The sequence below is a fragment of the Pan troglodytes genome, chromosome 15 (genome assembly GCF_028858775.2).
Source record: "Pan troglodytes isolate AG18354 chromosome 15, NHGRI_mPanTro3-v2.0_pri, whole genome shotgun sequence".
Lineage (NCBI taxonomy): Eukaryota > Metazoa > Chordata > Mammalia > Primates > Hominidae > Pan > Pan troglodytes.
The window spans coordinates 36,011,689-36,037,070 of NC_072413.2; the positions used below are offsets into that span (position 1 = coordinate 36,011,689).

General features: G+C 37.2%; 1 protein-coding gene across 2 annotated transcripts in view; it reads left to right on the forward strand.

Moving 5' to 3' along the window:
• Window positions 1–25,382, forward strand: part of TTC6 (tetratricopeptide repeat domain 6) — a 248,209-nt gene that overhangs the window by 184,768 nt on the left and 38,059 nt on the right. For both annotated transcript variants that reach the window (XM_054665996.2, XM_054665997.2), the window contains 6 exons: window positions 8,418–8,587; window positions 11,656–11,776; window positions 13,202–13,352; window positions 16,214–16,296; window positions 17,238–17,314; window positions 17,731–17,891. In XM_054665996.2, coding sequence (XP_054521971.2) covers window positions 8,418–8,587; window positions 11,656–11,776; window positions 13,202–13,352; window positions 16,214–16,296; window positions 17,238–17,314; window positions 17,731–17,891 — 763 coding nt within the window. The remainder of the gene's footprint in view (window positions 1–8,417; window positions 8,588–11,655; window positions 11,777–13,201; window positions 13,353–16,213; window positions 16,297–17,237; window positions 17,315–17,730; window positions 17,892–25,382) is intronic.

Genomic DNA, 25,382 nt, shown 5'->3' on the forward strand with positions numbered 1-25,382 from the left:
GCCAGCTTAAGTGTCCATGGGGGTCATGAGGTCTCCTGCTGCCAGGATTCCAGAAGTCTGTGGTGAGAGCAGGTTTCTGCTTTCCTGCTCAACTCATCCTTTCCCCGGGAGTCACTGGGAGCCAGAAATGAGTCCCAGTTCATGGTAGCCCCATGCAGGGTTCCCAAGTTCCTCCCCATTCAGTGCTTCATCTTTGTCCTCCTTCTGTTCATTCTCAATGCATTCCCTATGAAGATCTGCTGAGAGTGCCAGTCTTTCTGATGTCCGTGTCCCTCAGTGGCAGGTGTTCCTCCTGTCTGTGACTAGTTGGCCTGCTTAGAAGTCTTTTTTTTTGGCTTCCTTATTTTGAAGGATAAATGCCCCTTGGCCATTATATACTTTTAGGTGGATCATTTAAAAATAGTACTGCATTTTCTTTGTCTTTAAAATTTTAAATCTATATTCATGGTAAAATTGGTCTCTATAGTGACTACTATATTTCAGCATTTGACTACTTTTTAAAAAATTGATTAAGTGTTCCATCTTTTCTTAGAAACATGTCCTTTATTATTAGATATTTTTTGTTCTTTGAAAGTTTGGAATAACTTGCCTCTAAAATTATCCCAGCTTACAGCCATTTGCTGAGAGGGCAAAATTTTTCGAAAGTCTTTACAAATTATTCCCTTGTTATTGGTCTATTCTGGTTGTCTACTTCTTCAATTGAAGGGACATTACTTGCAGGAAGGGATCAAATTAGTTGGAGGAGAACAAAAAGGTTAATTGAAGGTATTATTAGGTGGTGGTGTCTCAGGGGGCCTCATATGCCGTTTTTAAAGAATTGGCCTTATCCGATTACCAATATGGGCCATGGAAAGAAAGTTTTTGAGAAAGTAGGTCTTTATTATATTACAGTCAAATCTTATCACTCCGGCTCTAGTAATAGAGTAAAATAAGAGCCCAGGTGTGAGCTGATGAAGGTCTGAATTACTGACGAAGTTGAAACAAATGCAAAAGTGAGTCTGTTTGAATGAACGAATTAATTAATTAATGGCATGCTACACAGAATATTACAAAAGGTTTATTCTGTAAAATTTTAAGTTCAGAAACATATATATGCTCAAAATTAATTAGTAATATTTTTTAGCAGTGAATACTAATTAAAAATAAATACAAAGCTCTTCTATTTATTAGAAAATTAGTGAAACGTTTTTTTCCTCAACTTTTAAGTTCAGGGGTACATGTGCCAGATGTTCACATAGGCACATTTTTGTTACATAGGTAAATGTGTGCCTTAGTGGTTTGATACACAGATCATCCCATCACCTAGGTGTTAAGCCCAGTATCCATTAGCAATTCTTCCTGATGCTATCCCTCCCCTCACCCCTCTTCTGACAGGCCCCAGTGTGTGTTGTTCCCTTTCATGCATTCATGTGTTGTCATCATTCAGCTCCCATTTATAAGTGAGAACATGCAGCGTTCGGTTTTCTGTTCCTGTGTTAGTTTGCTGAGGATAATGGCTTCTAACTCCATCCACGTCCCTGCAAAAGACATGTTCTCATTTTCTTTTATGGCTGTGTAGTATTCCATGGTATATATGTACCACATTTTCTTTTTTTAAATTATACTTTAAGTTCTGGGTTACATCTGCAGAATGTGCAGCTTTGTTACATAGGTATACATGTGCCATGGTGGTTTGCTGCACCCATCAACCCATCACCTACATTAGATATTTATCCTAATGTTATCCTATCCCTAGCCTCCCACCCACCATGGACCCCGGTGTGTGGTGATCCCCTCCCTGTGTCTATGTGTTCTCGTTGTTCATCTCCCAGTTATGAGTGAGAATATGTAGTGTTTGGTTTTCTGATCTTGTGATAGTTTGCTAAGAATGATGATTTCCAGCTTCATCCATGTCCCTGCAAAGGATGTGAACTCATCCTTTTGTATGGCTGCATAGTATTCCATGGTGTATATGTGCCACATTTTCTTAATCCATTCTATCATTGGTAGACATTTGAGTCAGTTCCAAGTCTTTGCTATTTTGAATAATGCCACCATAAACATACGTGTGCATGTGTCTTTATCATAAAATGATTTATAATCCTTTGTGTATATGCCCAGTAATGGGATTGCTGGAGCAAATGGTATTTCTAGTTCTAGATCCTTGAGGAATCGCCACACTGTCTTCCACAATGGTTGAACTAATTTACACTCCCACCAACAGTGTAAAAGTGTTCCTATTTTTCCACAACCTCCCCAGCATCTGTTGTTTCCTGACTTTTTAATGATTGTCATTCTAACTGGAGTAAGATGGTATCTCATTATGATTTTGATTTGCATTTCTCTAATGACCAGTGATGATGAGCATTTTTTCATATGTCTGTTGGCTGCATAAATGTCTTTTTGTGAAAAGTGTTCATATCCTTTGCCCATTTTTTGATGGGGTTGTTTGATTTTTCCTTGTAAATTTGTTTACATTCTTTGTAGATTCTGGATATTAGCCGTTTGTCAGATGGGTAGATTGCAAAAATTTTCTCCCATTCTGTAGGTTGCCTGTTCACTCTGATGGTAGTTTCTTTTGCTGTGCAGAAGCTCTTTAGTTTAATCAGATCCCATTTGTCAATTTTGGCTTTTGTTGCCGTTACTTTTGGTGTTTTAGACATGAAATCCTTGCCCATGCCTATGTCCTGAATGGTAATGCCTAGGTTTTCTTCTAGGATTTTTATGCTTTTAGGTCTGATGTTTAAGTCTTTAATCCATCTTGAGTTAATTTTTGTATAAGGTGTAAGGAAGGGATCCAATTTCAGCTTTCTACATATGGCTAGCCAGTTTTCCCAGCACCATTTATTAAATGGGGAATCCTTTCCCCATTGCTTGTTTTTGACAGGTTTGTCAAAGATCAGATGGTGGTAGGAGTGTGGTATTATTTCTGAGGGCTCTGTTCTGTTCCATTGGTCTATATCTCTGTTTTGGTACCAGTACCATGCTGTTTTGGTTACTGTAGCCTTGTAGTATAGTTTGAAGTCAGGTAGCGTGATGCCTCCAGCTTTGTTCTTTTGGCTTAGGATTGTCTTGGCAATGCGGGCTCTCTTTTGGTTCCATATGAACTTTAAAGTAGTTTTTTTTAGTTCTTTGAAGAAAGTCATTGGTAGCTTGATGGGGATGGCATTGAATCTATAAATTACCTTGGGCAGTATGACCATTTTCACGATATTGATTCTTCCTATCCATGAGCATGGAATGTTCTTCCATTTGTTTGTATCTTCTTTTATTTCATTGAGCAGTGGTTTGTAATTCTCCTTGAAGAGGTCCTTCACATCCCTTGTAAGTTGGATTCCTAGGTATTTTATTCTCTTTGAAGCAATTGTGAATGGGAGTTCACTCATGATTTGGCTCTCTGTTTATCTGTTATTGGTGTATAGGAATGCATGTGATTTTTGCACATTGATTTTGTATCCTGAGACTTTGCTGAAGTTGCTTATCAGCTTAAGGAGATTTTGGGCTGATACGATGGGGTTTTCTGAATATACAATCATGTCATCTGCAAACAGGAACAATTTGACTTCCTCTTTTCCTAATTGAATACCCTTTATTTCTTTCTCCTGCCTGATTGCCCTGGCCAGAACTTCCAACACTATGTTGAATAGGAGTGATGAGAGAGGGCATCCCTGTCTTGTGCCAGTTTTCAAAGGGAATGTTTCCAGTTTTTGCCCATTCAGTATGATATTGGCTGTGGGTTTGTCATAAATGGCTCTTATTATTTTGAGATACGTCCCATCAATATCTAATTTATTTAGCGTTTTTAGCATGAAGGGCTGTTGAATTTTGTCAAAGGCCTTTTCTGCATCTATTGAGATAATCATGTGGTTTTTGTCTTTGGTTCTGTTTATATGCTGGATTACATTTATTGATTCGCGTATGTTGAATCAGCCTTGCATCCCAGGGATGAAGCCCACTTGAACATGGTGGATAAGCTTTTTGATGTGCTGCTGGATTCGGTTTGCCAGTATTTTATTGAGGATTTTTGCATCGATATTCATCAGGGATATTGGTCTAAAATTCTCTTTTTTTTGTTGTGTCTCTGCCAGGCTTTGGTATGAGGATGATGCTGGCCTCATAAAATGAGTTAGGGAGAATTCCCTCTTTTTCTATTGATTGGAATAGTTTCAGAAGGAAGGGTACCAGCTCCTTTTTGTACCTCTGGTAGAATTCCACTGTGAATCTGTCTGGTCCTAGACTCTTTTTGGTTTGATAGGTTCTTTATCATTGCCTCAATTTCAGAGCCTGTTATTGGTCTATTCAGGGATTCAATTTCTTCCTGGTTTAGTCTTGGGAGGGTGTATGTGTCCAGGAATTTATCCAATTCTTCTAGATTTTCTAGTTTATTTGCATAGAGGTGTTTATAGTATTCTCTGATGGTAGTGTGTATCTCTGTGGGATTGGTGGTGGTATCCCCTTTATTATTTTTTATTGCATCTATTTGATTCTTCTTCCTTTTTTTCTTTATTAGTCTTGCTAGTGGTCTATCAATTTTGTTGATGTTTTCAGAAAAATAGCTCCTAGATTCATTGATTTTTTGAAGGGTTTTTTGTGTCTCTATCTCCCTGAGTTCTGCTCTGATCTTAGTTATTTCTTGCCTTCTGCTAGCTTTTGAATGTGTTTGCTCTTGCTTTTCTAGTTCTTTTATTTGTGATGTTAGGGTATCCATTTTAGATCTTTCCTGCTTTCTCTTGTGGGCATTTAGTGCTATAAATTTCCCTCTACACACTGCTTGAAATGTGTCCCAGAGATTCTGGGATGTTGTGTCTTTGTTCTCACTGGTTTCAAAGAACATCTTTATTTCTGCCTTCATTTTGTTATTTACCCAGTAGTCATTCAGGAGCAGGTTGTTCAGCTTCCATGTAGTTGAGCAGTTTTGAGTGAGTTTCTTAATCCTGAGTTCTAGTTTGATTGCACTGTGGTCTGAGAGACAGTTTGTTATAATTTCTGTTCTTTTACATTTGCTGAGGAATGCTTTACTTCGAACTGTGTGGTCAATTTTGGAATAAGTGCGATGTGGTGCTGAGAAGAATGTATATTCTGTTGATTTGGGGTGGAGAGTTCTGTAGATGTCTATTAGGTCTGCTTGGGGCAGAGCTGAGTTCAATTCTTGTTAACTTTCTGTCTTGTGGACCTGTCTAATGTTGACAGTGGGGTGTTAAAGTCTCCCATTATTATTGTGTGGGAGTCTAAGTCTCTTTGTAGGTCTCTAAGGACTTGCTTTATGAATCTGGGTGCTCCTGTACTGGGTGCATATATATTTAGGATAGTTAGCTCTTCTTGTTGAATTGATCCCTTTACCATTATGTAATGGCCTTCTTTGTCTCTTTTGATCTTTGTTGGTTTAAAGTCTGTTTTATCAGAGACCAGGATTACAACCCCTGCTTTTTTTTGTTTTCCATTTGCTTGGTAGATCTTCCTCCATCCCTTTATTTTGAGCCTTTGTGTGTCTCTGCACGTGAGATGGGTCTCCTGAACACAGCACACTGATGACTCCTGACTCTTTATCCAATTTGCCAGTCTGTGTCTTTTAATTGGAGCATTTAGCCCGTTTACATTTAAGGTTAATATTGTTATATGTGAATGTGATCCTGTCATTATGATGTTAGCTGGTTATTTTGCTTGTTAGTTGATGCAGTTTTTTCCTAGCATCGATGGTCTTTACAATTTGTCATGTTTTTGCAGTGGCTGGTACCGGTTGTTCATATCCATGTTTAGTGCTTCCTTCAGGAGCTCCTGTAAGGCAGGCCTGGTGGTGACAAAATCTCTCAGCATTTGCTTGTCTGTAAAGGATTTTATTTCTCCTTCACCTTTGAAGCTTAGTTTGGCTGGATATGAAATTCTGGGTTGAAAATTCTTTTCTTTAAGAATGTTGAATATTGGCCCCCACTCTCTTCTGGCTTGTAGAGTTTCTGCTGAGAGATCAGCTGTTAATCTGATGGGCTTCCCTTTGTGGGTAACCTGAACTTTCTCTTTGGCTGCACTTAAGATTTTTTCCTTCATTTCAACTTTGGTGAATCTGACAATTGTGTGTCTTGGAGTTGCTCTTCTCAAGGGGTATCTTTGTGGCATTCTCTGTGTTTCCTGAATTTGAATGGTAGCCTGCCTTGCTAGGTTGGGGAAGTTCTCCTGGGTAATATCCTGAAGAGTGTTTTCCAACTTGGTTTCATTCTCCCCATCATTTTCAGGTACACCAATCAGACATAGATTTGGTCTTTTCACATAGTCCCATATTTCTTGGAGGCTTTGTTTATTTCTTTTTACTCTTTTTTCTCTAAACTTTTCACTTCATTTCATTAATTTGATCTTCAATCACTGATACCCTTTCTTCCAGTTGATTGAATTGGCTACTGAAGCTTGTGCATGCATCACGTAGTTCTTGTGCCATTGTTTTGAACTCCATCAGGTCATTTAAGGTCTTCTCTATGCTGTTTATTCTAGTTAGCCATTCGTGTAATCTTTTCTCAAGGTTTTTAGCTGCTTTGCTTTGGGTTTGAATATCCTCCTTTAGCTCAGAGAAGTTTGTTTTTACTGATCGTCTGAAGCCTTTTTCTCTCAACTCGTCGAAGTCATTCCTCATCCAGCTTTGTTCCGTTGCTGGCGAGGAGCTGCATTCCTTTGGAGGAGAAGAGGTGCTCTAATTTTTAGAATTTTCAGCTTTTCTGCTCTGGTTTATCCCCATATTTTTGGTTTTATCTACCTTTGGTCTTTGGTAATGGTGACATACAGATGAGGTTTTGGTGTGGATGTCCTTTCTGTTTGTTAGTTTTCCTTCTAACAGTCAGGACCCTCAGCTGCAGGTCTGTTGGAGTTTGCTGGAGGTCCACTCCCGACACTGTTTGCCTAGGTATCACCAGTGGAGGCTGCAGAACCACAAATGTTGCAGGATGGCAAATGTTGCTGCCTGATTGTTCCTCTGGAAGCTTTGTCTCAGAGGGGCACCCGGCTGTATGAGGCATCAGTTGGCCCCTAGTGGGAGGTGCCTCCCAGTTAGGCTACTCGGGGGTCAGGGAGTCACTTGAGGAGGCAGTCTGTCCATTCTCAGATCTCAAACTCCATGCTGGGAGAACCACTACTCTCTTCAAAGCTGTCAGACAGGGACGTTTAAGTCTGCAGAAGTTTCTGCTGCCTTTTGTTCAGCTATGCCCGGCTCACAGAGGTGGAGTCTACAGAGGCAGGCAGGCCTCCTTGAGCTGTGGTGGGCTCCACCCAGTTCGAGTTTCCCAGCCGCTTTGTTTACCTACTTAAGTGTCAGCAATGGCGGGTGCCCCTCACCCAGCCTGGTTGCTGCCTTGCAGTTTGATCTCAGACTGCTGTGCTAGCAGTGAGCAAGGCTCTGTGGGCGTGGGACCCTCCAAGTCATGTGCGGGATATAATCTCCTGGTATGCCATTTGCTAAGACTGTTGGAAAAGCGCAGTATTAGGGTTGGAGTGAGTCAATTTTCCAGGTGCCATCTGTCATGGCTTCTCTTGGCTAGGAAAGGGAATTCCTGGACCCCTTGCACTTCCTGGGTGAGGCGGTGCCTGGCCCTGCTTTGGCTCACCGTCTGTGGGCTGCACCCACTGTCCTGCACCAACTGTCCGACAAGCCCCAGTGAGATGAACCCGGTACCTCAGTTGGAAATGCAGGAATCACCCGTCTTCTGCATCGCTCACGCTGGGAGCTGTAGACTGGAGCTGTTCCTATTTGACCATCTTGGAACCTCCCACTATTTTTATTTCTTCTAAGTAGGCAACCTAGTAGCTTCTTTCTTCTGTTTTTCCTTGTCATCTTTATTTTATTTCTAAAAATGGATATGCTTCACATTATTAACTAATTGAAGATGAGTTTTTTGGCATTGATCTAAGTGATAATTTCAAAATTGGAGTCAGAAGTTAATGATAAAGGAATCCAGTTTACACAACTAATGCAATAGCTTTCATTCATGAAAGAGCAGACTTTCACGTATTTGGATGTATCTTCAAGCTCCAGAGAAAAACCTCCTAAAACTTCTACTCACTAGGGCCCATGTTCGGCAAAATGGATTATTTTGTTTTTCTAGGAAGCAATTTTGTATAAATTAGTGCTTAATACATTTTTGGGAATCAATAAATAATAAATGTCATACTTATTTTATTGACATACCTCCTTGATAAATGTAAGAAATAAAATTAGTTAGCACATAATTAATATGTAGAATGTACCTGATAAGCATATAATTATGTATACAATAAAGTGTACTTCAGTTTATAAAAAGTTTGTATCATTTTTGCTGTTAACATCATGACTAAACTCTCTTGTGAAGCAAGGAGAAACATTTACAAATTGTTATTCAAATATAAAATTAGTTGTACAGGTTTACCAAAAAGAGAAAATGTATACTTTACAGTACTTGTTAAAACAAACTTTTTTTTCCTAGGACATACAGAGGGATTGCATATGTTAAACGGAAATTTTATAAAGAAGCAACTCAAGATTTTTCTGCTGCAATTCACTTAGATCCTAATAACTGGTTAGCGTTGTATTATCGAGGTTGCTTATTCAGAAAGAGTAACCCTTTTAGAGCGCTACAGGATTATAGTGTTTCAGGTACTTTGCCTTCAATTACATGTATATAGCAATCCAATCTGAGATTCAACAGCTCAGTTTCATAGTGGTGAATGGTAATGTGGGTTCACTAATGTAATATGTATACTACTATATACTAATGTACATTATAAGTATATATTACTTGAGCTTACACATTTTAATATTCTTATATAGGTATACAATATATGAATACATAGCTATAATGGTTTAGCTCTAAGTGTTTCTAATATGCCCTTTATATATGTGTGTGTGTGTGTGTGTGTGTGTGTGTTTGTGTTAACTGTGGCAAGGGGAGAATGTGACAGCAAAGAAATCTCTTTCTATAATATACTGGGTTCTGAAGATTTTTCTGGAAACCCAGTCCTGTTTCCTAGTCAGCTTGCTAAAATGGCAGTAAATTGTCCTGGTGGGCTGTGTCCTGCTCCATAGGCTCAGCCCAAGGGATTTGTCAAATTCAGAGTTTTTAACCCCTAAACTAAAAATAGGTTTTGAGAATCCTTAGTAGCTAAGGACACCAACAGCTAAAAATGGCCATTTCTGTGTTACTCTCAATCAGCACACTCCTGGTTTATGCATGTGCCCAGCACAATTGTGAGCATAGAGTCAGTGCTCAGTAAACAGCCTCCAACAGAATGAATGAGTCCATCCTGACTGATGAAATTCAGCCTGAGTCTAACACTCCAGATATGCCTGTGTTCACCTGGGTGCAAAGTTCTAGAATCCCATCATCCTAGATTAGACAGTGTCTAGAGATGAAGAGACAACTAGATTTCCACAGGGTAGAAGAGCTAAGGTGATAGTTACTTGACTGTCTTAAGTCCATTTGCCTTCTGAGGTCACCCTTCTAATTAATATTAAAATAAAATAACTCAAATTTCATTCTGTGTGTTGACAGGAGTCTAGTGTCCTCCCCTTTATTTCCAGTGATTCTTGGGAAAGGGGACTGAGGATTTCTGTCTAATTCTTTCGTCATCTTTGAGTCCAATTTCAGCTTTTGGCTGGATTTCCCATCTTTGCCCACCCTCACTTCTGTGGCTACTGTTCTCTCGGCTTTGCTTTTTCCCAGGTCTGTCCTTCATTCCCCAGTGTAACATCAACACAAACCTGTTATGTCTACTAATCTGTTACTGAATGCTTTAGGGTTCAGAGGATAAATTTAGCACAGATAACTTAAATTTGAAGATCAAACCACCCCCATTTCTAGAAGTTTATCTGGCTCTATCAGCCCTATCCATCTGCCGCTGGCCACATCCCTTTCTCTCTGATCTTCCTCTAAAGGCCTCTTTCTCATATTTCCCTCTTATACAAGTTTTGGGCTTCTCATGCCCTCCTCTCCCCACTTCTAGGCTATCACAATAATTGAACAAAATTCCTATTATTTAATTATCCAGAGCAGACAAACTTGATTTCAGCCTCAATCCTTTCCTACCAGACAGCCCAAGGAGTTTTATCACCTGCAACAAAAAAGGACTCTCAAGATATTTTGCTAAGCTAATAATAATAATAATGATATCTAACATTTATTGGGCATTTTGCTACTTGCAAAGTGCTGTTTAAAGTGCCACATAAGAAGTGTCTCAATATTCAGAGTAATGCTAGGAGCTCGGTACTATTTTCATTCATATTTTACTGATGAGAAAGCCATAGCACAGAGAGGTTAAATAATATTTTTTTTCCTTTTTCCTTAAGAAGAGTTTTTTTTATTGTTTGTTAAGAGCAGCCACCCAAACTGAAGCTGATATTTTAATTGCTAGCCAATCATACTGTGAACTGAGCAGTTAGATTTTCTTCAAGTGATAACAGTCATGCGCCACATAATGATGTTTCAGTCAAAAACGGACTGTATATACTATAGTTAAACCTGATATATGGCAGTTGACATTGGCATTGTGGATCAAGTAGGGGAAACGATTGATATTCATTAATGGTGTTGGGACATTTGGTTTCCTCTATTATATATATATATATATATATATAGTATATACTCTATGTATATTCTATAATATATTCTATATTCTGTATATATGTATATATATAAAAATATATACCATCTAGGTTTGTGAAAGTACACTCTATGATCTTTGCACAATAAAGAAATCCCCTAATAGTGCATTTCTCAGAACATATCCCTACTGTTAAGTGGTGCATGACTGTACTTACTTAATGTGTATGATCATTGCTGACACTGGCTATAGTTCCCTAAATCCAGTACCGTGAATATTTTTGTCCTAGACTGTAAACATTATGCATATTTTGGCAAAACTTTCCACCTTAAGGCAGAATGTCATGAGAAGCTTTAAAGATATCTGTCAAAACTTGTGGAAACCCCATCTAATTCACTAACATGTTTTGAAAGTGAAGGGGCAATCAGTAGGCGAGAGACATGAGTTGACCTCTTGACAGGTTACTGATGAGAGTCACACACCTGGATTACTGAGAGGAGGTTCTTTTTCTCCCTTCCATTATTAGGGATGTGCATCTCGGATAGCTGTCATTTGGGATGTGCATAGTCAAGCCGTCCGCCTTACCTCCAAGCTCTGTTTGCCTTGGTGTAGCCTCTTTGCTTGTCCATCCCGGTTTGTGTGTAAGCCTGACCTCTGCTTTCTGCCTTCAGGACTAGTACCCAAGCCTGTTCCTTGGCCAGTAACGATGGCTTCCTGATAAAATCAGGCCATCAAGGGTCATGGCACCCTTCTGACTGGAGTTGGATTCTAGGCCAGCCTTTGCCATTGACTGGTATATCATGACCATGGTCAATGTACTTACCCCCTTTGGACTTTAATCTCCTCACCTATACGGTGAGTGGACTATGCTAGATTCCAATCAGGATTTAGTTCAGCTCTAATGAGTTTGTGAACCACAATTGCCACATTGTTACTAATAAATATATTTTAATGTACAATACTATTATTTAACTTACAAAACAAGTACACTCATCATAGATATGTTTCTATTTTATATAATGTTAAAAAATGAGAATAAGCAATAGGAAGGTTACAGACTAAAGTATAATTTACATATGGTTATTTTAGAACCTGAATGAAATACATTTTTTTAAAATTTTTAAGCACTCATAAATGATGGCTATGAGAATCTTGGTTGTTTTCTACATCGGGGAATAGTCTATGCAAATCTAAAACTTTGGCTGCTGGCAGTTTGTGACTTTGAAACTGTCATTTCTCTAGAAAGGTATGTTTTCCTTTTCATATTTATTGATTTCACTTTTGTAAAAAATTGAAAACCTGAAATGGGAGTAAAAGTTTCTTTCCCCTCATCATTGATAACCTAGAAAAAATGAGACACTTATAAAGTCATCCTAGAATTAGAATACTACTTCTAAAAACAAGATTACTTCAAAAATAAAACCTGTTCTCAACATCTGTTTGCCTTGGGTGTTTTTGCAAATTTTAGAAGTTAAATGGGTTTGACAGGAGTTAAATCAATGGATAAGGAATCAATACTATTGAGGATTTTGGAGATGCCCAGGCTAGAGCTTTTTGAAATTAACTTCATGGAAAACTGTCATTAAGTTTTAAAATAATGAAAAAATATTCTGCTTGGTGTATGATTGCTATGGACAGCATACAACTCAATGGAAGGCAACCTTCTATTTAGAACTTCTGGCTTCATTTTGTTTAGTAAAGCAAAATAAAAATGCTAATACCATGTAGACCATATGTTCAGGGAGAAATATAGACTGAAAGTTAAATGCACTAGTCAGAAAGTCAAACTGTAAATCACAGAATTTAATTAAAAATTCCCCTTTTTTTCCAAAGAAGGATGTATGAAAAGGGAAGGTGTCAGAAAGAGTAACTAATCATGCCAATTCCTTGCCAACCAGCAGACTGTTTACTTAATCTATCCAAGGTAAACTTTGAACTTGACACAGGAAATTCATGGAGCATGGCTCCATAATGACCGCAGTGGTTTTCTTTTGGACATTTTTGAGCCAGAAAGAAAAAGAAAAGAGTGTCAGTTTCAAAGAGACAGAAAACAGGAAGTAGGAACTTTGGTGTCTAGGCAAGGGGTCAGGGATTCTGTGAGGTTGGATTATTGGATGGGTGGTTTTCATTTTGAAATAGAGGCATCAAACATGATAATTTCTAAGGTTATTTCTCTACTGAAAATCAGTTGATTCTGAGAGAGATAAATAACATTTATTTGATACAGAAAAGCTGTGTTAATATGTATGTGGAGAGGATTTTAACCCCAAGCCACCAAACCCTTGAATATGACTGTTTCTCACTGTCACTCGTGGCCAATAGAACATAGCCTGAGGTAAAGACTCTTTAGTTGAGAAAAACTAAGCTTGTGACTCAAGATAACGGAAAGGTAAATCAAAGAAGAGTAAAGTTTTGCTAAAAGTCTAGGAGACTTCAGGAATTCTGTTCCTAGCGCAGACCCTAAAAACATTAATTCCTTACTAAGGGTTTCATAAAGGTGTTTATAGTTTTTCATAGAGAGCAGCTAACTAATTTACTTTCCTTTGTAAAACATTAAAAAATACTCTGATGAATACTGATGCATCTGTTTCATTCAGTTTATTCCTAATTGGAGAACATTTGGAATAATTAAAAATGTTTAACAAGATTTCACTTTCTCATTTTTTTTTAGAACTATTACTTTGGCTTATGTAAATATTGGCCTCATACATCTGCTACACCTGGATAACTACACGGAAGCCATTTGGCAATTTTCTGAGGCTATTAGAATTGATCCTTTATGTATTCAAAGCTATCTTTGTCGGGCGGAAACCTATTTTAAGGTATTTAAGGCTCGAGAACCTTGATTTTTTTTAAAAAACTTTAATTTTCTGGATATTTGTCCAACATAATTTTAATATGTATACATATTTTAGCTAATTGTAGGGGCTAATGCATTTATAAACAATGTGTTAAGCTGATAGTTAACTCTAATTACTCATTTATAAAGCCTCTACTTTCTAAGTGTGCATTTTTATGTCTTTCACTTTTGAAAATAATACCTTTTTTTTCTTAATTACAAAAGCATTATATACTTATTGCAGGTAATATATGCATGTGATAGGAATAAACTAAAAACTATTATCTATAATTTTATTCTCTAGGGATAGCTGCTATTAACAACTTGAGTCTATGGTCCAATGTTTTGTGTGTGTGTGTGTGTGTGTGTGTGTGTGTGTGTGTGTGTACAGGTGAGTAAGTAGGTTCATACAATGGGATCCAGCCATAGAATGGGATACTGACCATTCATGCTTACTTTTAATTTTGTTTAAGTTTTATAAGTTGTTCACATTAAAAATAAATGTTGTATGCCCCTGCTGTGACAAATTAAAACAGCACAATAAATAGGAAAAATCCTCTCCAATTCCAGCCAGATCTGATTTTCAGAGATAACGCTGTTAACTCTTGTCTCTACCCTTCAAAGTAGACACCCATTTATACCACTTCACCTCTAACTGCCCTGTCCAAATACTAGTTTCTCACCAGGATGGATTTTCAAATAGCAGCCACAGTGATCTTGCCAAAACATGTCAGATTATTTCACTTCTTTGCTCAAGCCCTTCAATAGCTTCCCTTGTGTTTAGAATAAAAGCTAAATTCTACAAAAGCCAAAGGTCTACAAGACCCCACAGGAGCTAGCTCCTAATTGCCTTTCTACCTTTGTCTCCTGTCTATGCTGGTTTCAGCCAGGATAAGCTAGGCTATGCTGAGGTAAAAAAAAACCAAAACAACAAAAAACCCAAAAACCAAACCTTCAAAATTACTGTATTATAACAAAGGTTTATTCCTTGCTCACACTGTATGTCCACAGAGGATTGCCTGGAGGCTCTGCCTCCATTGTCTACATCTCAGGACCCAGTGTAGCTAGAGTCCCATTCAGAGTCCTTACTCTGCTGACAATGGAGGTAGGGACCCAGGACAGGTTCAGTGTTGCCACTAGGTCATGTTAGTTCTTGACTCTGTCAGGGAAAGGATGGACAATACTCATAGTGTGTGGTTCTTTTGCTTAACCTAACCCATTGATGAAGGTAAGACCATCTGCGGAAGTTGGAGTTTCCCCTGAGCACATAGAGAAATGAAAACACTAGCATGATAGCAAGGTGTAAGGATATAGTCAAAGGCTGTTCTGAGAGACAAAAATCTCTGTGCAGTAATGATTGAATAATTTGTGGTGCATTCACATCATAGAATGTAACAGAGATGGTGACAAGAATGAATAGAACTATGCTAGCTGACTTGGAAGGTTTTCCATGAGATATTTTTAAGTAAGAAAAGTAGGGCTCACAAAAGAGTGTGAAGTGTGTACAATACGATTCCATGTAAATAAAACAATTGTAAATAAACCCTTGTGTATATATGTACAAGAATATATACTCCCATTATGTGGGTTCAGCCTCCAGGGTAAATCTAATCTATGGCTACCTGGTAGTGGTCTAATGTCAGGGAAGCTTGTGAGATCTGCGAATGAGCCTCCATTTGTCTCAAGTCAGGATTTCCTCAATGCATAGACATGTATGGTTGGTAGAACAGGTATAGCAATGTGGACATATGACTATATGATTTATTAATTACACCATCCTGAATAGGGTTAGCTTAGGAAGCAGCAGGCATGAAGTTCCACAGAAATTTTCCAATTTGTTTAAACAAATCTCAAACTTCCTCCTTTTTTGTTTCCTCTTTTGAGTCCATCCACCATTTCCTCCAAACATTTATACCATCTGTACAGGTACTGCCTGCTTCCATGCACAAATTAGTTTTGTACATTTGCTTCTTTGCATCATTGTGCCGTAACAATGAAAGGATTGGTTGGTTGTCCCAGGTTAATTTTGCTCTGGTCTGTAGAGTACTCTTTTGGTAATATTTTCAATGATATTTGATTTTGTCCCCAAGTTGTACAAATTCAGTTTCTGCGACCAGTATTAAGGGAATAATTAATGTTTACTTTTCGTTACATATTGATGGTAAGCAGATTACTTTTTCATCATTTTTTAATTTTGTTATATTCATTCATTCATTTACTTAATTTTTGTGCAGGCCTGTTTTTCCTCCCTTATTTTTAAGTGGAATAGAGTTTTAGTTTTTATATTACCCTCCTTTGCATGCTACTTTATTTCTTACTCTTTATTCCTATTATTGTTTTTGTCTAGATGGGGTCTCACTATGTTGACCAGGCTGGTCTTGACCTCCTGGCCTCATCAAGCAATTCTCCTATCTCAGCCTCCCAAAGCGCTCAAATTAGAGGCCTGAGACCGGCCTGCATGCTACATGATTAAGATGGATCAGGTTTGCTGAAAAAGTTGTTAGGGTTGAGGGAGAAAAACTGAAAACTAAATGATAAAAGAGAACACAAACACGTACACAATCCAGAATGTATTATATAATCACATTTATGTGAAATAGTATATGTAGATATGTATAATTATTATTTAAAATTAAAGATAGATGATTTTTAAAAACTAAGAATATATCATAAATTTTTCTTTTTACTTCTCTGTATCCCATTTGCTTTGTAGATTCTTAAGAAAAACATGTATGTTAGGAGATGTCCCTGCAAAATTTCTGTAGAAAGGGTGGGAGAGGATAAATATCAGAAAGGAAGCAATCGATGTTATTAGGAGCTAAGTTTCTGTTTCTCACTCAACAGTTGCATAAATTGAAAAAGGCAGTAAATGAATTGTCTCGTGCTATCCACCTTCAGCCAGATGGAATCCAATTATACATAAGAAGGTATGAGCATAGAAACTGAATTCTTCTTGGGATAACTTAGCATCAGAGAAATTGAATGGGGATCTTCAGTTCCCTCTTGAACCTTTCAGGCTCCCCATTTTACATTTAATCTCCCAGCAATTGCCATTTCCCCACCAGCAAGCCAGTTTGTTAAACTTTAAGATAGTTTATTACATAAGATAACCAGATTTTTCCCTTTGCTCTACCCTTGCATCAAAATATACCTGTTTAGTGTTTATGTTCTTTGAGACCTTTTTAAGCGACTAGTCATGTGGTTATCACATATCTCATAAGAGTAAGGTAACGTATTTTGAACAGTTGTTTTGATTATGTCCACAATCAAACATAAGCATGTGTACTAAACATAAACCTCTGCTAATTCAGTGAAAAGAAGTGACATACTGAATTGTATACCATTTCTACAGGTACTGCCTACTTCCATGCAGTATTTCAAATGCAGTAGAACTTTCTATAAAGATATCCTTTGCAAGTTATGAGTTATCACTATCAAAAATATAATCTTTTAAGGATTTATAGACCTGGGAAATGGAATGTGACAATGCTTTACTGATAAGGGCTTGCTTTGTCCTTGAACCACATTTTAGCAATTTACGTAGATACCTCCTTCCTTTTATATGCCTTGAACTTTATCTTTTAATAATTTCTCAGCAAAAAGTATAACATTTTAAATGCAGATAATTGCAAAAAGAGATTTGTGTATTTTTCTTTCAGTGTTACATTTCCTAAGTTTTCTCATCACATCACTATGCTAATTGATATATTTAGATTATATAAAATGTCTATAATTTTCACTTTTTTATGCATACATAAGTACATAAGAATGAATATATTGTAAAATTGTAAGTAACTGATTATAAGAAACTTTATTTTAGAAAGTTAATTTTTAGCTGCTTAGAATCAAAATCGATTATTTCTTCCAGAGGACAATATCTTCTTATGATGAAATGTTATGATCTTGCAAAGTTTACTATTTATCAAATAGCAGAAATGGGCAAAGGTAAGTATAATTAATTATAACTTTTAAGAAATACTTCTTTAAAATTTTTATGCTATTTTGCAATAGTTATGTATAAATAGCATGAAGGATCCAATTGAAAGTCAAATTAGATTTTCAAACTTTAGTTTTATATGTACATTGCCAATTAGTAAAATGATTCATAGCAGTGAATTTTGTGAGAGAGATTTTTATGGGAAATATTAAGCTTACAATTTTTCTATTTTTTGTTTGTAATTGGAATGTCTTGTTGGTTACTGGTAGTAAATAGATCTTACTATAATTTGTTAATTTTGTAATTTATTGATTTGTTAATTCATATTATAAAGACAAATTATTGAATTACTCCCTTAGAATAATTATATTCAAAATCCTTGATAACCTGGCAAAGATATTGATAAACTTTCCTTCCCTTTTAGGTCTCAGTGAGTTGAGTCCTATGCAGCAAGCCCTTATTTATTCATTTTGTGAAAACCATGACAAGGCCATTGAGGTCTTGGACAGAATCAGCTGCAATAGAGCTGAGATGACCATGTGTGCTCTATTAGCAAAAGTTCGAATGAAGGCCAAGAGAACCAAGGTGAAAAGTCCTCTGAGTAATGTTTACTAAACCTATTAATGAAGTGTATATATTGTGCTTAGTATACCACTTTAAATATTTTTCACAAAATTAAGTCATACTATTTATTTATTTTTCTGTGAATTAACATTTGGGTTATTTTCTGTCTTTTTTTTTTTTGCCCCCTCTTAAGAATAGGGCTGCCCTAAATATTCTTTTTCATGTATTCAGTCAGCATGTGGAGTAGTTTTCCAGGTTATATTTCAAGGAGTGCAATTGGTGGTATGTAGAGAATGTGAATGTTTAACTTTCAAGGAAATGACGCGTTGTTTCATAGGGTGGTACCAATTTATTATCCTACCTGAAGTGTAGGTGTATTCCTGTTCCTGTTGATCTGCATCTTTTACAATAATTGATATTGTTAGGCTTTATTTTTGCCAATTTGGTGGATAAAAATTTATGTCTTGCGGTCTTAATTCACACTTCTCAGTTTGAGCATCAGGTTGAGAATCTTTTTATGTTTATCAGCCACTCATATTTCCTGTTCTGTCAATTTGCTATACACATTTTTCATTTCTCTTGTTCTTACTGATTTTAGGTATTTAAGATATAAATTCTGTATACTAATCCTCGATTGTGTGCTGAGTATCTTCTTACGGTTTGTGCCTCGTCTTTTGTCTCTATGGTGTCTTCTGATGAACAAAACTTCTAAAGTTTAATGTAGTTGAATATGTCTATTTTAAAATTTGTCATCAGGGCGTCTTAAAAAATATCTTGTTTAAGAAGCCCTTTTCTACTCCAAGGTCAAGATATTCTTCCCTATTTTCTTTGGAAAGTTTAAGTTTTCCTTTTTCCATTTAAGACCCTACTCTATCTTAAGATTATTCTTTTTTAGCATGAGAGAGTGATAAAATTTCAGTTTTCTCCATATGGGTATTTAAATGTTTCAGTATCCTTTATTGAAATGTTCTTCTTAACCCAAAAATCTGCAGCGCTACATCTATCTTATTACAAGTTTTCACATATGTGTGGATCATGTGCTATTTTAGATTCTCTGTTCTGTTCCTTTGGTCAATTTTTCTATTACTGGCCCAGTAGTACAATGTCTTCATTGCTATAACCTCATTGAAATTATTGATAACTGGTGGAGCAAGTCCCCACACCATATTCTTCTCTAGGAAGCTCCTGGCTAATCTTCAGCATTTACTCTGCCATATACATGTTAAATTTAGCTTGCCCAAGGTCCATTAAAAACTCTCTTGAGATTTTGAATCTTTAGATTATTTTAGGGAGAATTGACATCTTTATGATATTGAATTCTTTAGTTTATGATCAGAATGATGTATTGCCCCATTTATTTCACTTTTTCTTTTGAATAGATTTTACATATCCATCGCTAAAAGTTTCCTAGTTTTCCAGTTTTTTTTTCATAGTTTTTGCTACTATTATAAAGGGTATCTTTTTAAAAAAATTTGTTTGCTGATGGTTTATAGAAATGAAACTGATTTTGGAATACTTTTCTACTGGCTGACCACCTTGCTGAACTTGCTTATTATTTCTTAAAATGTTCAGTTCTGTTCTTTTGGGTTCATAACTAGGAAAATATGTCATCTATAAATAATAATAGTTTTATTTTTTCTTTCTTTTTATGTATTCTGTTTCTTATTCTTGTCTAACTGTGCTGGCTAGAAACTCCAAGACAATACTGACTAAAACTAGTGACAAAGACACCCTTATTTTCTTCCAAATTTTAAAGGAAGTTTACCCCACTAAGAATGAAGTTTGGGATTGATTTTTGTAGATAATTTAAACAAAATAAAGATTAAATAATCTTTCTATTTCCATTTTGAATTTTATCAAATTATTTTTCATCAGGTATTGAAATTATTATTATGTTTTTATCCTTTAATATGTTAATGTAGCAGATTATATGTCACATATGAAATTAAGTAATCTATGACATTATTTAGTGTTAGACCAACCATGCATTCCTGGGTTAAACCAACTTGATCAGAATATATAATCTTTTTGTAGACATTGCTAAATTTGAGTTGCTTTTGAGGATCTTTGTGTCTATATTTATGAGTGAGATTGGTTTTGTGGGATTTGAGTATTGATCTTATAGGATTATTTGGAGAGTATTTCTTCTTTTCTATTTAGTGAATGAGTTTGTCTAAAGATTGTAAGGATGTCTTCTTTGAAAGATTATTTAATGCTTTAATATCTAGTACATGGCACACATTTAATAAACATTAGCCGTTATTATTCCTATTTTTTCTCCATGGGCATTTTAAGACTTTTTATCAGCTTCATTCCATAAGCATTTAATCATGAGAAACTACCTTTAGTATAAAAACTAAAAAAACTTTATTTTTGCTCTCTTGACCTCACCAATTATTGGCTTTTTTCTCTTTACTCTGGCACAACCAAATCTTGGAAAATTGTTTATAGTCCTTATCTTCATTTCCTCACTTTTACTCATTCTGCTGCTCACCACAATCTGGCTTCTTTCCTCTTGTGATGGACACATGATAAGGTGACCCTCAACAAGTTATGCCCTTGTGTGACCTTGAGTGTGAGTGGAACCTATGTCTCACTTCTAACCAACAGAGTATGGGAAAGATGATGGGATGTCACTCCCATGATTATATTAGGTTATGTAGTAGACTGGAGAGAGAAATTCCCTTCCTGGCCTTAAAAAAGCAAAGAATTATACTATGAACTGCTTGTGGAGAGGGTATCATGGTAGGGAACTGCTGTGGCCTTGAGGACCTCAGGACAATCTTCAGCCAATAGCCAGTAAGAAGCCTGGGCCCTCAGTCATGCAGCCATAAGGAAACAAAACCCACCAACAATCAGAATGAGCTTAAAAGAAGAAGAGAAAAGAAGTTTTCAGATGAGAATGTAGCACAGTTGACACCTTGACTGAAGCCTGGGAAACCCTAAGCAGAGGACTCAGCTAAGCTATGTGCAGGCTCCTGGCCCCTCACCTCTGCTTGTTCATCAACAATATTCTAAACTATCTCCTGTGAGATAAGAAATGTGTGTTGTTTTAAAGCATTAAGTTTGTGGCATTTTTTATTTTTTGCAGCAACAAGAAAATAATACAGATGCAGTGTTGCTGTAACAAATACCTGCAAATGTAGGAGCAGCTTTAGAACAAAGCAGTGGGCAGAGGCTGAAAGAATTTTGAGGAACATGACAGAAAAAGCTTCAATCACCTCAAACAGACTCTTAGTAGATACCTGGTTTTTAAAGACACTAGCATTGAGGACTCTGAGGCAAATGAGCAACATGTTATTATTTTTATTTAGTGGTTCAAAGCTTAGTAAAATTTTCTCATTTAGTTGTATGGAAAGAAGAACTAATAATTCAGGAGCCTGGATATACAGCAAAGATAATTTCCAAGCAAGGCGTTGACAGTGCTGCCAGCTTTCTTTTGCTTCTAATAGTAAAGTGTGAGAAAGGAGAGATAAGTTAAGAACTGTTAAACAAAGTCAACCAGGACTTGCTTATGAGGAAAATTTTCAACTTCTCCAGATGGCAAAAGAGGACAAAATTCACTGTCAAGAGAAAAGGACAAGGTGTGGCCGGACAACACTTTGCAAAGATCTTAGAAGGATCATGAGGGCAGAGTATTCAGTCACACTAGTTCTTTTTCCTTTCAAGAGATTAAGGGCATAACTTACAAATCTTCTTAACCAAACCAGAGGATCTCCAGAAGCTTAAGGGCATTGTCCCTCAGGCATCTCAGCAGTAGGCCGAAGTAGACAAGGAATTTTCTTGAAAAAATTAGTGGATGTGGCTTTTGTCTAATGAAGTGAATCCCTGTGAAATCCATGGAAGATCTCCAAAGTTTTTAGGAGAATTATTTATTTATAAACACTGACAATTTGGACTCAGACAGAGAGAGTACAAAATGAAAGAAGGCTGTCAGACCTCAAAATCATTCTGGCAGGAAGTAGGTTAATAAAACAACTCAGCTGCAAACATGTACAACCTTTCATAAAAAAGGAAAAAGGACCCAGAAGGCAAGACTAGGAACCCACAGGATGACACTAAGTGCCATAAATGTTTTGAAACCTAATCAAGAGACTGAGCATTTGCCCAAATGTATTTCAGAACTGCCATGGACCAGTGGCTCATTTTAATCTTCCATTTTCCCCTTTTTAAACCAGAATATCTGTGGATATTATTCTATGCCTGTCTCACCATTGTATGTTGGGTGTTTTGGGGACAGATAACTTGTCTCTTTAATTTCACAAGTCCACAGATGGAGAGGAATTGTGTCCCGAGAGTGGGAGCTGGTGGATTTTACTTAAATGCCTCATCCAGACTTGGACCTGCTTTAAATGATGAAATTTTAGATGTTGAGCTGATGCAATAATGAGCTGAGACTTTGGGGGACCTTGGAATGGAGGAATATATTTTGCGTGTGGCAAGAATGTTGAATTACTGGGGGCCAGATCATTAGAGTCATCTGGTAGACACACTCTAAGATTATTCTTAATCATACCCTATGTTATCTCCTCCCCTTCCTTGAGTGTGTGCAGGGCCTGTGACTTGCTTCCAACCAATAGAATATGGCAAAATTGGTGGGGTGTCGCTCCCTCAATTATGTTGCAGTATATTAGACCTCCTTCTTAGCAGAGTAAAGAGAGAGAGGTTCTCCTGCTGGCCTTGTTGTGACTTCTTATGGAGAGAGTGATATGGTGAGGAACTGTGGGCGGCTGGGACCTGAGTGCAGCCAACAGCCAGCAAGCTGGTATCTCATTGTGGTTTTTATTTGCATCACACCAGTCAGAATGGTGATTATTAACAAGTAAAGAAACAACAGATGCTGGTGAGGTTGCAGAGAAATAGGAACGCTTTTATACATTTCAACCATTGTGTAAGAAGGTTTGGCGATTCCTCAAAGACCTAGAGGCAGAAATGCCATTTGACCCAGCAATCTCATTACTGAGTATATATCCAAAGGAATATAAATCATTCTGTTACAAAGATACATGCATGTGTATGTTCATTGCAGCACTATTCACAATAGCAAAGATACGGAATCAACTCAAATGCCCATCAATGATAGAGCGGATAAAGAAAATGTGGTACATACACATGATGGAATATTATGCAGCATAAAAAGTAATGAGATCATGTCCTTTGCAGGGACATGGATGGAGCTGGAAGCCATTATCCTCAGCAAACTAATGCAGAAACAGAAAACCAAGCCCTGCATGTTATAAATGGGAGCTGAACAATGAGAACACGTGGACACAGGGAGGGGAACAACACACACTGGGGCTTGTAGGAAAAAGGGTGGGGGGAGACAGAGCATTAGGAAAAACAGCTAATGCATGCTGGGCTTAATACTTAGGTGGTGGGTTGATAGGTGCAGCAAACCACCATGGCACGTGTTTACCTTTGTAACAAACCTGTATATCCTGCATATGTACCCTGGTACTTAAAATTAAAAAAAAAAAAAAAATGAAACTGGGGCTGTCAGTCCTGGAGTCTCAAGGAAATGAAGGCTGCCAACAACATGAATGAGCTTGGAAGCTAATTCTCCCAGCCAAGTTTCCAGAGGAGAATGTAGCTCAACTGACACATTGATAGCAGCTTTGTAGGACCCGGAGCAGAGGGCCCAGTTAAGCCATGCCCAATCTCCTGACCTGTGGAAACTGTGAGATGATAAATGCATGTTACTATCATTTGCTAAATGTGTGGTAATTTGACCTGTAGCGATAGAAAAATGAATCCACCTCTGGTTTGGAATCAAGCACTCTTGCTAGCTTCATTGACTTTCTTTTTTCTCTTTTTTTTTTTTTGAGATGGAGTCTTGCTCAGTCACCCAGCTGGAGTGCAGTGGCGCAATCTCAGCTCACTGCAACCTCTGCCTCCTGGGTTCAAGCAATTCTCCTGCCTCAGCCTCCTGACTAGCTGGGATTATAGGCATGTACCACTATGCCCAGCTAATTTTTGTGTTTTTAGTAGAGATGGGGTTCCACCATGTTGGCCAGGCTGGTCTTGAACTCCTGACCTTAGGCGATCCACTTGCCTCTGCCTCCCAAAGTGCTGGAATTACAGGTGTAAGCCACTGTGCCCAGCCTTCATTGACTTTCTTATTGCAGATTCTGTGATCATTACTCAGTATGGATCATGTCTACTTTTTTGTTCACATTTGGAGATTTTCGTCTCTGTATTATTTGAGGACTGCTTTTTAATATTTGCTTTAATCTCCTCCTCCCAGCCTGTCCTCTGTGACTCTAGCTGGATACCTGATGTCACCATCAGCTACCCTCTTCCACCCAATCAATAGTGATGTTTTCTTGGTTCTACTTTCTAGATATTTCTCAAATCCACTTTCTTTATTTCTGTGGTTATTATCCTGGTTTGGAGCATATAGTTTAAAAAAATTTTTTGAATTATATAGCTGCATTGTTGTACTCTTCCAAGCTTTTATCCACACAGCAGCCACAGTACTTTCTGCAGACTATAAAGATGACTTATCTGTAAGCCCCTGCAGATGTCCCTCAGATGACACCGTGGAGTAGTGAAAGAGAGAGAGTTGGAGGAAGCAGGAGGAAGTGAAGATATGTTCATTTTAATTTAAATGGGTTGGAAGGCTGCAGTAGACAAGTTTTTATGGGCTCAAGGAGTCAGTGAAGGGGCAGAAATCCAAAGGAGAAAGGAAGTAACAGGCTGCTCAGGTGAGGCAGGAGAAGATGGGGTCAAGGACAGCTTTTGAGGAGTTAGCTCTGCAAGGAATGAGAAAGAAAGCAATTCAAAGACAGGAGAGAAAAAGGTGAAAGTGAATGAAGATATAGATTCATCAAAAAGTAGAAAGGGGGTAAATTGAGACAGTAATCCACTTTTTCTAGGCAAGGTCATGTGCTGAGAGTGAGGACAGAAGGAGGGATGTTGGGTGGCTTGCAAACATATAGAGCTAATGCTCAATAGAAGCCATAAAGGACACTTAGCATATCCAAGTGAAACCTCATTGTTTCTTTAGCAATTTAAGACAATTAAGAAGATGGTATAACCAGTAACAAGTATTTGTCTTTCTATATACAGATATACAGTGGGTAGTTAAGTATTAAATGGCATTTCTATCTTTTTCATTAATGAGACATTTGACTTTTTCATTTAATGAGACTTTTTCATTCATGAAACTTTTGACTATTTTGAACTTTTTCATTAATGAGAGTTTGAACATTTTCATTAATGAGACTTTTGACTCTTTTGAATAAATAAATGGTTGAGTTTTGGAGGTAGTTTATTTTTTTGGTGCCAATAAAACCCTATTAGGAGGACAGCAGGACACAATAAAAATTGATTAAAATTATGTCAGATATTATCAGTGGAGATCTTTTACTACCTGGTAGCTTCCCAGTATTCCATTCAGAGAAATTATTAGGAAATTGTCAATAAACTTGTTCATAAATTTAAGCCTGACTTAAGCTTGTGTATATAGCCTTTAGAATTCAGAAATTTTAGTTCCAAAAATCCATGTCCATA